Source organism: Microtus oregoni, unplaced genomic scaffold, assembly GCF_018167655.1.
Source record: "Microtus oregoni isolate MIOR12 unplaced genomic scaffold, Mior012 000044F_ref0000062, whole genome shotgun sequence".
Taxonomy (NCBI): Eukaryota; Metazoa; Chordata; class Mammalia; order Rodentia; family Cricetidae; genus Microtus; species Microtus oregoni.
In genome coordinates this window covers 14,581,865-14,597,198 of record NW_024543218.1, presented here as the reverse complement: position 1 = coordinate 14,597,198, position 15,334 = coordinate 14,581,865, and the positions used below count along the sequence as shown (strand labels likewise).

General features: G+C 43.6%; 1 protein-coding gene across 8 annotated transcripts in view; it reads right to left on the bottom strand.

Moving 5' to 3' along the window:
• The window catches only part of LOC121434621 (voltage-dependent calcium channel subunit alpha-2/delta-1), a 380,872-nt gene extending 367,113 nt beyond the window's left edge, over positions 1–13,759 (bottom strand). For all 8 annotated transcript variants that reach the window (XM_041633534.1, XM_041633535.1, XM_041633536.1 and 5 more), the window contains exon 1: positions 13,629–13,759. In XM_041633534.1, coding sequence (XP_041489468.1) covers positions 13,629–13,723 — 95 coding nt within the window. In that variant the 5' untranslated portion in view covers positions 13,724–13,759. The remainder of the gene's footprint in view (positions 1–13,628) is intronic.
• Positions 13,760–15,334: the final 1,575 nt, after the last annotated feature.

Here is a 15,334-nt window from a genome sequence, read left to right as displayed (position 1 = left end):
GAGGAGGGGATTCTGTAAATGCAATTAAGCTGTCAATCCACCTGGTTATGGGTTCATCTAAAGGAAGGCCCTCGTGGTCCGCTGATAGTCCCTAAAAGAAGGAGCAGACCTTTTTTCTAAAGCAAAGGGTTTTCTTAGTCCTTAAAAACTGAACTTCCAGGAGATTATAAAAAGGGAGGACAGAGCGATGTCACTTCTCCACTGAGCATTCTCAGAGGCTTTGGGCTGTTCAGACACCGAGACCTGCAGCTGACAGCAAACAAAGAGTGGAAATGGTACACCACAGGCGTGAGTGATCTGGAGTCAAGAGGAACTAAAGCCGGGCATCCTTCCTTTCAAGAGGACCCCAAGTCCCTGACTCTAGGAAACCCTCGGCATCTAACCAGATTATACCTCTTCAGTGCTCTCAAAGCACATAAGTCAACATGTCTGTGCTGGGGAACCAGAGGGAGACTCAACGGTGGGAGAATAAACTCAACATTACCCAGGTAACAAATTGGAGAGCTGAATTTTGAACCTATGCAGGTTACCAAATCAGACAAATTCTATGACAAGATTAATTCCAGATGTTCAAACGCTTCTGTTTCCAGGCTTAAATATATTTATAGAATTGGCAGTGATATATACACAACATTTCATTTACTAAATATATTCGTGTCATTAACCTTACAGGCAGTAAAAAGTTTTCAAAATTTTAACATTTGAGATCTTACATTTAAAACTTCAATGCATCTTGAATTAAATTTTATATATGGTGTGAGGTAAGGGTCTTGTTTTGTTTTCTACATGCAGATAATCAGTTTTCCAAAGCCCTTCTTTTCCAGAAGATGCTTTCTGAAGGAATCAGTTTCTCAATACCTCTACATGGCACACTCTGAAGGAGAAAAGAAAAAAAAAAGAACAAAAAAAAAATCAACCAATAGTGATGTAAATCCTACGTGCTCCATGGTTCTGACAAGAAAACCTAACTAGAGAGGGCGCAGGACCACACCCCATGCGCTCGCTCTCAGGACCGGAAGTGAGCACTTGGACTAGAGAGGGCGCAGGACCACACCCCATGCGCTCACTCTCAGGACCGGAAGTGAGCACTTGGGAAGGCAACACAGATGCAAGAAGCCGACTCTGCAGTTACTCAGGGCGGCCCACAGCCCGGGAGACCTGCAGCCTTCTCAGGCATCTCCTCTGACTTGATTGATGAGCACAGGGAGAGGTTGTGGAGACCACACAGCTATTGCAGGTGGCTCACAATGCCTCCTAAGATGTAGGGTCCAGCTTCATACAAAAGCCAGGACAGGAAGATTAGAAACAGTAAGGAGGCTGGGACATGGTGGCGCACACCTTTAATTTCAGCACTGGGGAGAGAGAGGCAGGCGGATCTCTGTGATAATAAATAAGCCTGGTCTACAGAGCTAGTTTCAGGAGAGTCAAGGCTGTTATACAGCGAAACCCTGTCTCAAAATTATATATATACCAGCATGGCTCAGACTATCTACCTGCATCTTCACACTGAGATAGACCAGCACAGGTCAGACTGTCTAACTATGTCTTCACACTGAGATAGACCAGCACAGGTCAAACTGTCTAACTATGTCTTCACACTGAGATAGATCAGCACAGCTCAGACTGTCTACCTGCAGCTTCAAACTGAGATAGACCAGCATGGCTCGGTGGTTATGAATATGGACACCAACTCACCTATCACTCCAGCAAGTGTTTCAATAGGGAATCACTATGTTTTTTGAGCACCGTCAAAGAGAAGACTCATTGGCACAGGGCTGAGAGCAGGTACAAACAGAAACGACAACCAGCAACTGCACGTGACACATATACACACTTGGATACTTTCTATACTTCTAGTGAAATTTCTGGATCCTTAATCTGTCTGGCAGAAAGCATTTTTAGATTTTTATACTATCTTCTAAATATTTATTTATTATCAGAATCCACGTTCATAATTTGCCATAAATTTCAGTTACATAAAAGTGTACACATAAAGTTTATATAGACAACACACACATATATGTTGACAGATCTATATCTGTGGCTTCATCTAGGGATACAAAGTAAACACTGGGAGAAGATAACATGGCCCCTACACAGCCTGTTTAAGCCAGGGTTCAATCGCTCTGTGCAGTATAAAATCAGAGTACAGGGAACAATCTACTTCACTTGTGGAAAAGAACGAAAAATAGGGTATCATTCTAGGCTTTGAACCCTAAGATGCCCCCCTCTGTCACAGACATTTACAACCATGGACTCAGCCGGCTTTGAGACATCACACAGACAGGTTGTGTCTCACTTGATCATTTAAAGAATGAGTGACCTCATCTAATTATCACGCGTGGTTTACTCTGTGATGAGTTACCATTCCCCCATGTTTATTTATTACCATTGAGAATTACTATAAATTTTAAACAATTACTCACCGGTAGACCTTCATACCCATGTATTAACCTCTTGGGAAGCAAGCTACATACTCACACAATGCAATTTTGCCTCATGAAAATTAATTCCAGTTCCTACATTTATTCTAACAGGAAAATCAGGTGTTTGGCGAAAGAGCCAAGCGTGCACGATGTTGGATTGACAGCAGCCTGGCCACCCTTCATTAGGACCCATCCCCCAGAGGCTACACATGGCCCATTTGTTCAAGTCTCCTAACATTTTTACAGATGCAAATTTAAGTCAGTTCTAATATGATGTCACGGCAAAGGAGGGTTGGTATTCTTAAAGTGACAAGCGCCCTAAGAATCTGACACGCTGTGGCAAATGTCAAAGTGATTGCCACACTAAAGGCAGGTTCCGTGGCATTTGAAAACTTGCTGCTTCTATGTTATCATGGAGGAGTGCTCATGGGTCACGCATGAATGCATGGCTTAATTAAAACATCTCTTGGTAATTGAGCCAATCAAAATTTACAACAGAAATTCTAAGTGTTTCTTTTCCAGCTAGTATAGTATTTGTGAAAGGCCATGTGTGACGGGGTGGGGTTTCTGAGTGGAAAGAATCTTTGGCTAGGTAAGCTGATGAACAGAGGCCTTTTGGTGTCTCGTAGGCAGATCCTTGCTGACTCCGCTGATGGTGACTGAAGCCTCATTCTGTGTGCAGGGCTGTCTAAGATCAAGTCAATAAACATCATGAATGGACTGCTAGCTTAAATCTCAAATGCGCAGCTCCGCAGCTAAAAGCTCTCATCTTCGACAAAGAGAGGTTAGCAATGGCGAAATTGTGACTTTAAAGATAGACGCAATCTCCTGGAGCTCTCTGATCATATACCAGGTGATAGCCGCAATGTCAGGACGCCACAGCTCCGTGGCTCTGCTTTCTTCCTGGTCCCTTCGAGCACCCCACTTCCGTTCTTACCCCACTTTCGTCCTTAACCTAGGGACACATCACTTCTCCTACTCTCCCCTCTCTCTCATTCCACTGCATCTTAGCCTTCATCTCCTTTGTATGGTTTTATCCAGACACACCTTTAAGGCTTTTTGAAGCATGCACTTGTTTTTGTTTTTCCATTCATTTGGGTTTTTTTGTTTGTTTGTTTGTTTGTTTTTTCTCATGGCCCAAGTGCACAACAATCCAGCTCGTTGAACCATAGGTCTTTTAAAGACAGAGAAGCCAGGCAAAGTGTGAATAGTAAACTCTGGTCATTAAAAAGTTCTCTGAGGTTCCCCAACTCCCTCAACTGATCCCTACTATGGCGCTGTGATGCAGGAACTATACTATAGTTGTTCTACAGACAGAAGCTGATGCTTAGTTCTGTTCTCCTCTCTGTGGGCTCTGTTTATCTCTGTCTCATCCCTGTGAGTCAATCAGATAATTAATGCTCACCCCTCAACCTGCCCATGGGCAGCCACAGAACAGGGGACTGGGAGAGCCTAGAATCAATCCGTTCAGTATTTAATTTTCACTCAGAACAAAATCCAAAGGCATTTCTGAAATTACCTGCTGTGAGCGAGAAGGAAACACGGAACACCCAACAAACCCGCTTAGGAGTTTATTAGAGGGGGTGTGTACAGGCCCGGGGAATCGTACAGAGAGAGAGAGGAAGATGGCGCATCCAGTTTTTTAAAAGCTGCCTAGCGCGTGCGCACAGCGGGTTGGTGTGACTACTTCACGTGCAGATTGCACAGATGACGGGATCATGCATGTGCACAGGGTTTAGCTGAATCATACGTGGATAAAACCATGCATGCGCGCACGTGGGTCACGCAGGGGCCCTTTTAACATTCAGGCAATTGCCTAAGGGCCTATCTGCATATGCATGGCTCTAGAACCCGGAAGTACAGCCTTATTTTTGGCTGAATAATTACAATTTCTCATCCATGAGACAGACGCGATGGTAAGACTTGCCTTAAAGGACTATTTTGAAGGTGAGATGGATTTGAAAACATGGATATTGTTAATGACTTCACAGTGCCTGGCACTTGAGAAGGTGCTCAGATACCAAAGTGATAGGAAAGCTACCCGGAGTGAAAGTAATATAGTACAGGCATCAGTAGTGCTCACTGCTGGTGGAGAATCCAAACTAGCTCAGATAAGGCTGGGATGATGGCACACAGTTATAATCCCAGAGTTCTGGGGGCTTAAACAAGACAATGATGATTTCAAGACCAACATGAGCTTTGTGGTAACACCTTGCCGATAGATGATAGATAGATAGATAGATAGATAGATAGATAGATAGATAGATAGGTAGATAGATAGATACAGAAGGAAGTAAGAAAGGCAAGGAGAAAAAGGAAAAAGTGAATAGCTCAAACCATGAATACCCATGGGAAGGGAATTTTGAAAAGAAAAAAAGTGAAGTCACAGAAGGGCGATAATAGCCCTTCATTCTTTCCATCTCTTCCCACAAACCACAAGGGTGGCTTTTCCAAACTGTAATGGGACCAATGTGATCAAGATTAATGCTTGGAACTGTTGGCAGCCGTAATCCTAACCATTCATCCATTCATGCAACCTGTAAGGCAGCTGCCAGTAATTTTAAGACCTCTGGGACACCTGAGATGTCTCCAAGAGGGTTGACCCAGGACACACCTGGCCAGAATATTTGATCTGCGGTGATTTGTCATTTTATCTAATTTATCATCTTGTTTTCTTGATTCGATATTGACACGGGAGGACGGTTATAAAGAATACAAGGGAGTAAACCACTAACAGTTAACTGAAAATCAATAAAAATGTAGAATTGCCAAGAAATACCTTTGGAATCTGATCCATGATATTACAACTTTAAATCACAAGCATGTCTTCCACTGCCCTATTGCTGTGAAGAGAAACCATGACCATAGCAACCCTTGCAAGAGAAAGTATTTAATAAAGGCTTGCTTAGTTTCTGGAGCAGAAGCTCAGAGTTACACCCTGGTCCATCGGCAGCAGGAAGAAGACAGACTGGCCCTGACTTGGGCTTCTAAAACCTCAAAGCCATCCCCATTGACACCCTTCCTCCAGCAAGGCCACACTCCTGACTCTTCTAATCCTTTTAAATAATGGCACTTCCTGATGACCAAGAATTCAAATACATGAGCCTATGGTGACCATTCTTATTCAAACAACCAGACAAACACAAACACGTTAGATTCAGTCACTGAAAGCTACAGTCGAGAAGATAATCTCTCTCCAAGAAAGGAGTATGGGAAATAACCAAGTCAAATGCCCTAATATAACTCCTGTTCTCAAGACTGAAGAATTCCAAATCCTTTCACCCTTCTCATTCTGAATTCGTTCTAGATTTCTTGCTTTCCTCCCATTGCCAAATTCCTGGAAAGAGCAGTCTGCGCTTGCTGTCTCCACATCCCCAGCTTCCTGCATGCCCTCCGAGAGCAGGAGCCACTTCTGTCACCAACACTACGGAAACTTCTCTTCTGTGCCACCAGCCCGATGACATCCTCAATGTGACCGTCCTGCCGGGCCTCTCTGCAAAGGAAAAGTGCCTCCAACCTCTTTGGAAAGTCTCCATATGGATACCAAATATTCTTCCTGAACTCTTCTTCCTGGCTTCAAACAGCTATTCTGAAATGACCCCCAAACACCCACAGATAGAGTTCTAAAGGCGTGCAGAACAGTACAAACTACAGCAAAGGTACCTATCTCTCTCCACCTTCAACCCTTGCCTGCATTCCTCCTCAGGGAATGAAGTTTAATGAACACACAATCTACCTGCTGGAGGACTGAGCTTCATCTCCAGCTTTCCCCCTTTCTGATTTCCCAAATCCTCTCATCATCAAGACCCGAAATGTCTTCTCCACAGTACGTCCTCCACCTCCTTCACTTTCTCGTAGCCCCTATTTTGAGGATCTCAAAGGACACTTGATCCTCAAACGATGTTGAGTTAGCCTAACACCTTCTCTCCTCACCTCTGTCACCAACACGGCCCCTTTTTAGTCATTTGGTACATCCTGTGGCTCAAAATCTGCTGCCACTTTTTCTTCCCTTTACAATTCCGAACAACAAAGGATGAAGACACACAGTTTACATAGCAGAGTTACTGTAACTGTTCCTGGGCTGTGTTCACTATGATTCTCCATCAGGTTACAACGTAATGAACTCTAGCCAGACTAAACAGCAGCCATCCCTCCAGCAAGTCTTCCCGCCTAGCCATGCCTCCCACACAACAAGTCATGTTTCAGTAGACCCTGCTTTTCCAAAGGTCTCCTGCCTTTTGCTTGGCCTTGCACCCTACTGTTTGACACCTAACTTGGAACTGTGATTGCCATTCACGGGGGCGCCCTTCCTCAATTTGTATTCCTAGGATGGACCTGGGTGAAGCACATGATTTGCGCTGAATAATGATTGCATTAATTGTTGGATTCAAGTATATTTTACATTGAAATATTTGGAGCAGAAAATATTTAAAGATAAAGTATAAGTTAAAACTATTTCCAAAAAATCAAATACACTATTGGTCCTAATTGTTTTGAGCGCTCTCCTAGAAGCCTGCTCATCTATGGGTTATTTTGTTTCTTATAATCTCATGGAAGAAATTTTGTTATGGAGCCTCATGCTTGATAATTAACACTTAAAGCCTTTAATAAAATATTATGCTAATATTTCTTATATAAGGAACCACTTCCCTAGGGGTTCATAAAAACATATGAATTTGTAAGGACTTTTATGTTTTTGAGGTCTAGACTAGTTTAATGTCTGTAGTCCTTAAACTGAATATTTAGGTCTCTAAAATGAATGTCACGCTTAGTGAGCAGTATTTCAAGTCCAAGAAAGATCACGCTAGAAAAGAGCCAGGGATGATCACAATACAGTGAAAATAGCTACACCCTAGAAAAGCACCAGGGGTGGCAATACTGTGAAAATCGCAGCCCGCTACCTCCAGCCTCTGCAGGTCTGTAACTCATAAATCTGAGGGCTCCTTTCTCTACCCCACCTTTTGGCATCACTCCTCGGCAGTGTTATCACAAGGCGTGTTGATCACCATTTACAAACAAGCAATTTTCCCAGTGTGTCTGACCTCATTTATATTATTGAGCTATTCCTCTTTCAACTCTGCGGATAAGGCTCGCTCGTCTGGCCAGCCCTTTCTATGGCCAGCCAGGGCACCTTAGAGAGGGATACTTTCCCCAGCTCTTCCCCATTTGTCCCTCTCATTACCCACAGTGTGTGGGCAAATGTCAAAGGAAACAATAGTCTAGACTGTCTGATGGCTCTGACGGAAGTGTGTCAGTTATGTGGACAGATGCATCTGTGTGCCACCATCCTCACAAATTTCCCTCGGAGGGGAGGAAGAAGTGTCAGCAAACCCTGAGCAGAGAGTCAAGCAAGAAAGACCTGAACTTAAGAGCTGGCTATGGACACCCAGGGAGGGGGAGATAAAAATGCCCCTCTTTGGTTTGCTGCCCATGCTCAATCACAGTTAATTATGATTAGTATTCATTGTACACTCCTGGGCAGAAAGAAAAAGAAATGGCACACAGCACTGAAAATAAGACTGTAAGCATTATTTTCCCTTGAGCACCAGGAGAGAACCATAGTAAAATCTCATTGCCCGTGGAAAAGAACGCGGACAGGGAGCTTAGCCTCCAAGTGACCTGTTCAAAGCGGACAAGACCATCATTTTCTATGCCATCATTTCTACTTTAACTTGTTCTTGCATTCATGATACTGAATTTTAAATGTATCCTAATTTTTTAATTCACTGAGCATATGGTTTTTAAAAAAAATCAGAAGCATATGTTAAAATAACATTTAGCCTGAAATGTTCCGCATTCATATTCAAAGAGAACTTCAATACTGATGTAATTTATATAGGATATATGTCATATATCATATATATTAATTTTGATAATTCAGAATCAGGATGAGATTATATATATATGAAATTAAAATAAATATATATTAAAAACAAATGTGCACCTGTTTGCTTGGGCCACAGGCCAATGGCTTTCTTGTTTGTAACATTATTAGAATCTGTGCAAACAAATTTCAAAAGTAAAGAAAGAAATGGCCACTGACTTGATTCATTGTTTTAAATGCTAATAGTATTGGTTTCTATGTGCTAAATCACTACAAAAGGAAGCCTTTAAACAAAAAATGCATGAAAGTTCATATTTTATATAATCTCAAACCTTCACACGATGCCTTCATTTCTAAAATATACTACCAAGTACATTTAACTCTTACAAACATTGGTGCATACTCTATATAAATGCAAAGTAAAACTGCCTGTTACAGGTGGACTTCCTCAGGGGTGGCCAAGGTTTAAAGTGCAGTGGTTTCATTTGTAAGTTACTCTTATCTATGACGTCACACTCACTCCTCTTAACAAGCAACGCTAATACGTGAAATGAGATTTAACCTTGAAGACAGGAAGTGATTAACAGACATCTTACAGCATGGACCCTGGGAATGACCTCACACGGCAAAGGTTTTTCAATCTAGCAAACCATCCAGTATGTGTGTTTGTGTGTATGTATGTATGTATACAAATATATACTCATGCATGTATATTTTAACACACAAAATATTATCTAGGAATTAAAGAATACTATAACCGTACACACTTGACAACTTATCTAATTATAGACTAAATCTTTAGATCCTTGTACTAAGAGACAAACGTGTGAGGCTTCCCAGCATTTCAGTACAAGTTGTTATCCTGCGTTCAACTGACATTGTCTTCCAACACTACAAAGAAAACCATGCCCCCATTTTCATGTCTTATTGCACATAAAAGCCGAGGTAAATCATGTGCAGGCTCCACGGCCGGCGATCACCGCTCAGCTCAAGTGGACAGGAAAGCAACTGCATGAAAGGCTGGAAAAGTTATAGTGCCACTTATAGGCTATCCAGGAGAAGAAGGATAGTCTGCCACACCTCGAGACACAGCACACAGTGTGCGCAGCAGGCCCTCGAAACGGCAAAACAGCCTTCCCCACGGAAGCAGCTTCCACACTCTTTGACACCCTACCTCAGACCTCTCTTTTAACACAGCTGATGGAAGGCTGTTACTTTTCAACCATAAAATGTTACATTTTAGAAACATTAAAGCCAATTCTGATTTCTTCAAAGCATCCTACCTGCTTATGTCACAACTTTCTGGGTCACTATGGAAGGAGATTTAAAATTGCATAATTGCACAAAAAAATAGTTCATCTCACCCACTTAAATCCCCAGCTTTAAGCTAAAACTTCATTCAAGATTAAGAAGAAAATAATACTGTCTTGGAAATTCATATCTGGATTGAAAATAGGAAAAAGAATGCATAGGTATTTTATATAATGATGTTACAGAGAACATATGGATTAAATAACAGTTGTGAGCACAAATATTGAATCATTTTCAAAATTCTACATACCTTGCTATGAATTTACACTCTAAAAGCAAATAATAAACTTAAAGACAATACTTTACTTGCATGCATCTTCACGGAAAAGCACAGAAGCATACTGCATTGTTATTTTCATATCAGAGAAACAATAGAAAGGTATCCAGGTGTTATTATAATTAATAAAACTCACTGGAAAAAGGAAAGATACATCCTCATTTAGATTCTTTTTATAACCCCTAAGCTTATATTACTGTATACATTTTTCTAAAATAATGTTTTAGATTTTATTTCAGTTGGCCTAATGCTCACTAAAATGTCAATCCAAATAGCCACTTAAATACATACATATAACAATAACAAATTAAACATTATGCTAATATTTACACCGAGAAATACACCTGCTGTTTCATATTCCACCCAAACACTTGTGGAGTAATAAATGCTCTTTTGTTTTTAGGCTCATGAGAACCAATTGGAAATTGAGAAAGGGGTCTTTAACACTCATTCATTTTAGATTCCATATATATCCTATTTTATTTTATATTCTTTAATAAGATGGACGTCCTCATGTCATGCAGAACACAAACAGAAAAGTCAAGTGAGCATAACCAGCTCCCCCAGTCCTAAAGCGTAGACTAGCTGATACCCATCATCCCAACATCATGACATACAGCAATATGTCTGCATAATACAGAATATGATTATATGTATCAAAATAATTCAGTACTCAAACTACTAATTTTATGATATTTTATGTTTATTTCTTAAAGTAACTAAATTCTTGGTTAAATATTTAGATCTTTATAAAGCTATAATCAAACTCAAAATAGTAATTGGCTTTCATTCAACTGTTGTTCACTTGGTTGCACTTTGATATGACTGAGATAAAAGCTTAATTTTAATTATAATCCATTAAAAGCAGATTATATATATAAACAGGGTCTTAAATTAAGAACAGATTTTAAATTAACATTACTATACTGATCAGGGTGCATGTGTTCCTGAATTTTAAAATAGATATGTTTTAGCATAAGTGCCAAGAAATTCTTTCCAGAAAGAAGGCTGTCCTTTTTGAGAAAACACTCTGAAACCCCAATGTAACCTGTGCACAGAATGACATGAAGCTAATGTGTCTTCCAGCACAGCAGAAGCTAAGAAGCCTGCATGCTCGGTAGCACATCAGGCTTTTTGTTTCACACCTTGCTTTGGAAAGAAACATCTAGCCCAGAAAAAATAAAAATAAAAACTGTATCAAAATTCCTTTTCCTGAAAATAAATTCATTGTTTGAATGCTAATTGTTAGGATATGTTTACTATTTATTACAGAAGGATATACTATGTTAAAATGTTAAAACAGGGCAGAAAATTCAGTATGTAGAGTAATATGCTTATTATAATAAAACTAAAGTCTTTCCTACAAGCATTGCTAAAAAATATGTTCATTATGATTATAATTCAGCACCAACTCCAATTAGTGCCTAATTAATGTTACAGCGTGTTAATGGCATGGTCTTCCTCCTCTGAAAATGAAAAATTCTCATTTTATATTTTTGCTGAAAAATAAAACTGCCAACATAAGAAAACTTATAAACAGAAGCATCCTAATTTGCCGTTAGTAACAATCTTTGGATTCCCTTCTTATAATCCTGATTTTTCCCCCCCAGAGGATCTGAGCTTGACCACTGCATTTAATTTCTTTGTCATGCAAGCAAAGCAAATGGCACTGTTTCTTGATGAGATTGATGCCACATGTGTTCTCACAGATTTTATTCAAAAATCTAACACCAACTAGGGATGTCAACTATCCTTCCTCTGAAGATAGAATCACTACCTTCACAGATAAAGAACTGCAGAAGCGGGAAGGCTTCCAAAAGCATTGTGAGTACTACCCTCAGTCCACTGACTTGGAGCCACAAAGCCTGCTCTGAGTCCCTGATAATGTTTCACATAGTCAGAAAACATTGTCATACTCCCATTGTTGGAAAACAACTCAAATCCTTTCAAAGAAAAGGAATCGCAATCCCTATCTTAAGTGCCTATTTGATAATGTTCAAATCTTTAGCACATACCTGAGCAGGAAATGAAGTTACTTAAATTGGGGAAAACATTTTATTACAGATGTTCTTCTAACAAGAATCTTTACAACAATATTTTACTATGAGATGCTCAGAATGAATGGGTTTTTTTTTTGCATTTTGTTTTCCTTAATATGAGGAAGCACCCTCCCTAAATGATAGCAATATTGGCAAATGATTATAAAACAACACTAAAAAGGTGTGATCCGAGCACGTTAAGAATACGCCTTCCTAAGAGCTGCAACTTCTTTGACACAAAATGCAAGAGCGTCACCCGAGTTCTTATGTAATAGGCCAAGCTTCAGAAGTACTAAAAATATAAATAAGCAAAAGTGTGATTTCTTAATAAGACTGAATGGTTTTGTAGCATCTTGGAAATTCTTAGACTTTTCATGCTTAGAATTAAACAGTTGGAACATTCTGCCAATTAAACGAAGCTCTACAGATGGCATTCACCCTTCTGCTTCATAACAAAAATGATGTGCAATCATTTTTATGGAAGATTACCTAAAGAGAACGTTACTGTAAATCAATGACAGAAATATTAGACACCCCCTTTCTCAGGGCTGGAATATGCATCTCTAGATGCTTGCACTGACGCCTAAGGTGATAAATGTTCTAGGCCAAATCTAAAATAATAGCTGTCGGGTTCCAGCGAGTAAGGGTGCACTTCTAGTGTATCCCCCAAAACTCCAGGATCCAGCTTTCTGCCAACAAAGGACAGCAAGTGATTCCCCGCAGCATAAAAGCCGGGAAGGCTACCTTGGGCTTTGTTTTTGTTATGTAAAATGCATTTAAGTGACTCACCCACTTAAGACTACCTACTCCGAGAAGCTTTAAAGTACCTTCAAGAACCAAAATAAATGCTTTCCCAGGATGCCAGATAAGCTATTCAGCGCTTTTAAAAAATATGTATATATTTATATGTGCCACTGACTCTGATTGCTTCTTGCAGCCTGAGAGAGCGGAGAACGGTTGCATTGCCTTCCCTTCCGCCCTGTGACTATAGCTACCTTTCAACACTCTATTTCCAGAATAGCAACGGCTTTTTTTTTTGAAAGTTATTTTAGAAATGTTAAAAATAAGAGAAAATTGCAGGAGACTGTGGAAATAGTTCCTCCCTCAAAGAATAGGGGTTCTATTCATTCTAAGAACAGGAACGCCGTGTTTGTCGGCTCTTAGATGTTTCAAATAAAGGGTTGGATAGGTTGGCTTTGGTGGCCCTGGTACCTGTGAGCTCTGGGGTGGACAGCACGCTCAGCTGCCGGGAGTGAACTGGCTGGAAACCAAGGAAGCTGTCAGGCGCTCCTAGTAATTTGGGCTCTAAATGAGTTTGGACAGCACAGCAATTAGCATCCTAGGGGCCAAGTACAGGAGAAGTGCGAGCTACCCGGGCCAGCCTGAAATTAACTCTGTGAAATACCTAACGGAAACACAACTTTTCATCTGGCCTGGCTTGGTGGGAGCTGGGTATGCCGGCAAAGTTTTTCCCCAAGTCCGACTACAGTCTTCAGCGTGCAGCATCCTCGGAGACCTGGCTGAGACGCCGCCGACGGCTGGCGGGCGGACGTTCCCCGGGAAGGCGGGCGCGGCGGGCCGAGGCTCGCACGCCGGTTCCGAGCTCATTCCAGCGGCCAGCAGCGCAAGGCTCGCCCGCCCACCCTGCCGGCCTCGGCGGCTCCCAGCCGCGCTCCCCGCCCCCCACGGCAGCCTGGCGCCGAGTCGGGACCCCGGCCTCCAGCCCCTGCCCGGACCCGCTGCCGACTTACGTGACGGCCGAAGGGAAGGGCTCCTGGCTGGAGGGGCCGATCAGGCAAGACAGGAAAAGTGTCAGAGTCAAGGCCAGCAGGCAGCTTGCAGCCATCTTCGCTATCGAAGATCAGCGCCCTCCTGGCCGGCCTGGAGGAGGAGGCGGCGGGGCTGCACGCGGCGGCCGGGGGACCGAGCCGGGGCGCCGACGTCTGCGGGAGGGCGCGCGGGGAGAGGCGGGCAGGGCACGGGCGGGGCCCGGCGGGCGGGCGGACTCTCTAGCGCGTGGTGGCCGCTCCGTGCCTAGGCTGCCTCGCCTGCGCCGCCATCAAGCGCGACCGTGGAAACGGAGCTCGGCCAGCCTGCTGCCGGCGCCCGCGCGCTCTCTGCCTCCCCGCGCTCGCCTCCCTGATTTATCCGCGGTCTCTGAGGCGAGGGCGGGGGCGGGGCGGGGGCGGAGGGGGCGGCGCGGGGACGCGGCGGCTGCGGGGATGGGGGTGGCCGGAGCCGGGCCCGGGCTGCTTTCCCCGGGCGGGCGGGTCGCGGGGAGGCGGCTGTGGGTGGGCAGCAGCGCGAGGGCCGGGCGTCAGAGCCGGGCGGGGACGGGCCAGGCGCAGCCCTCCATACAAGGCAGGGAGGAACTCCCAAAGTCGGCGTCGCCTGCTCCCGCCGCGGGGCGAGCGGAGGCCGAGCCGAGCCGGCCCGAAGAGGCTCCCCAGGGGACCACCCGCCGCCCGCGGGCATCCACGGGCGCGCAGGCTCCTGCCGAGCACTTGGCTCGCCTCCTCCGGGGTTATTTTATTATTTTATTTTATTTTATTTTTTGCACAATCTGGCACGGGCCCCCAAGCCCTTCTCCCAGGCGCAGCACCTCCTGCCTGGCTCGAAACCGTGAAGTGATTTGACAACAAATGTAGGAGGGGTTTGTGTGGTGCGTTTGAAAGCGCCACTGTCGACTCTGCCAGGTGGCACTGTTTTTTCATGGTGTGCCAGAGGTTAGAGCCTTCGACAGGGTTGGGTGCTAATGGTGCCAGCGGCCCTATGCCCAGATACAACTAGACTCGCTTTACCTGGCAGGGACGGCGCCTCGCGGGAGGGCCGGGAATAGATGGAAGAAGAAGCTGAAACTGTAAGATCTCTTTCCTACTGTGCGGTAGGAATGAAAGGTGGAGGGAGGGATACACCTTCGAGGGCGGCTACTGTGCCAAGGGGCTTTGGTAACGTCTTAGCCAGCAACCTTCCAACCGGTTTGAAAAAACTCCCCGCCCTGACCACTGCTCGGCTTTGCTGGACAAGGTTGTTGCTGGGTGAATTCACTTTGTTGGTGTGAACAACAGAAACAGGTGGCATTCTGCAAAATACATCTGAAACATGGATGAAGGGCTGCTTTCCCCTCCATCCTGGGGAGACGCGGTGGCCGGGCGTGCGTGGGTTCTTCTAGAAACAGAATAAAACAAACAGGTCTTCACTTATACCCGTCCCCCGCGGTTCCGACCACCTTCAAAGATAAGATTTGATGGATTGCTGCTAGCTTTCTTCTTGGAGCAGCACAAATTCCTCAGCTGCTTCCCGAAGGATATGAAAACACTTTTGACATGAAGTCAGAGAATACAGTTCGTGATGAGGAAAAAAAAAAAAAATAAAGACACTCCCTCTAAGGCGAAGACTCTGATGATCTGCGTGGCTGTAAGATTGTTAGTCAGCCCTCCCTCCTCCCTCAGGGCCC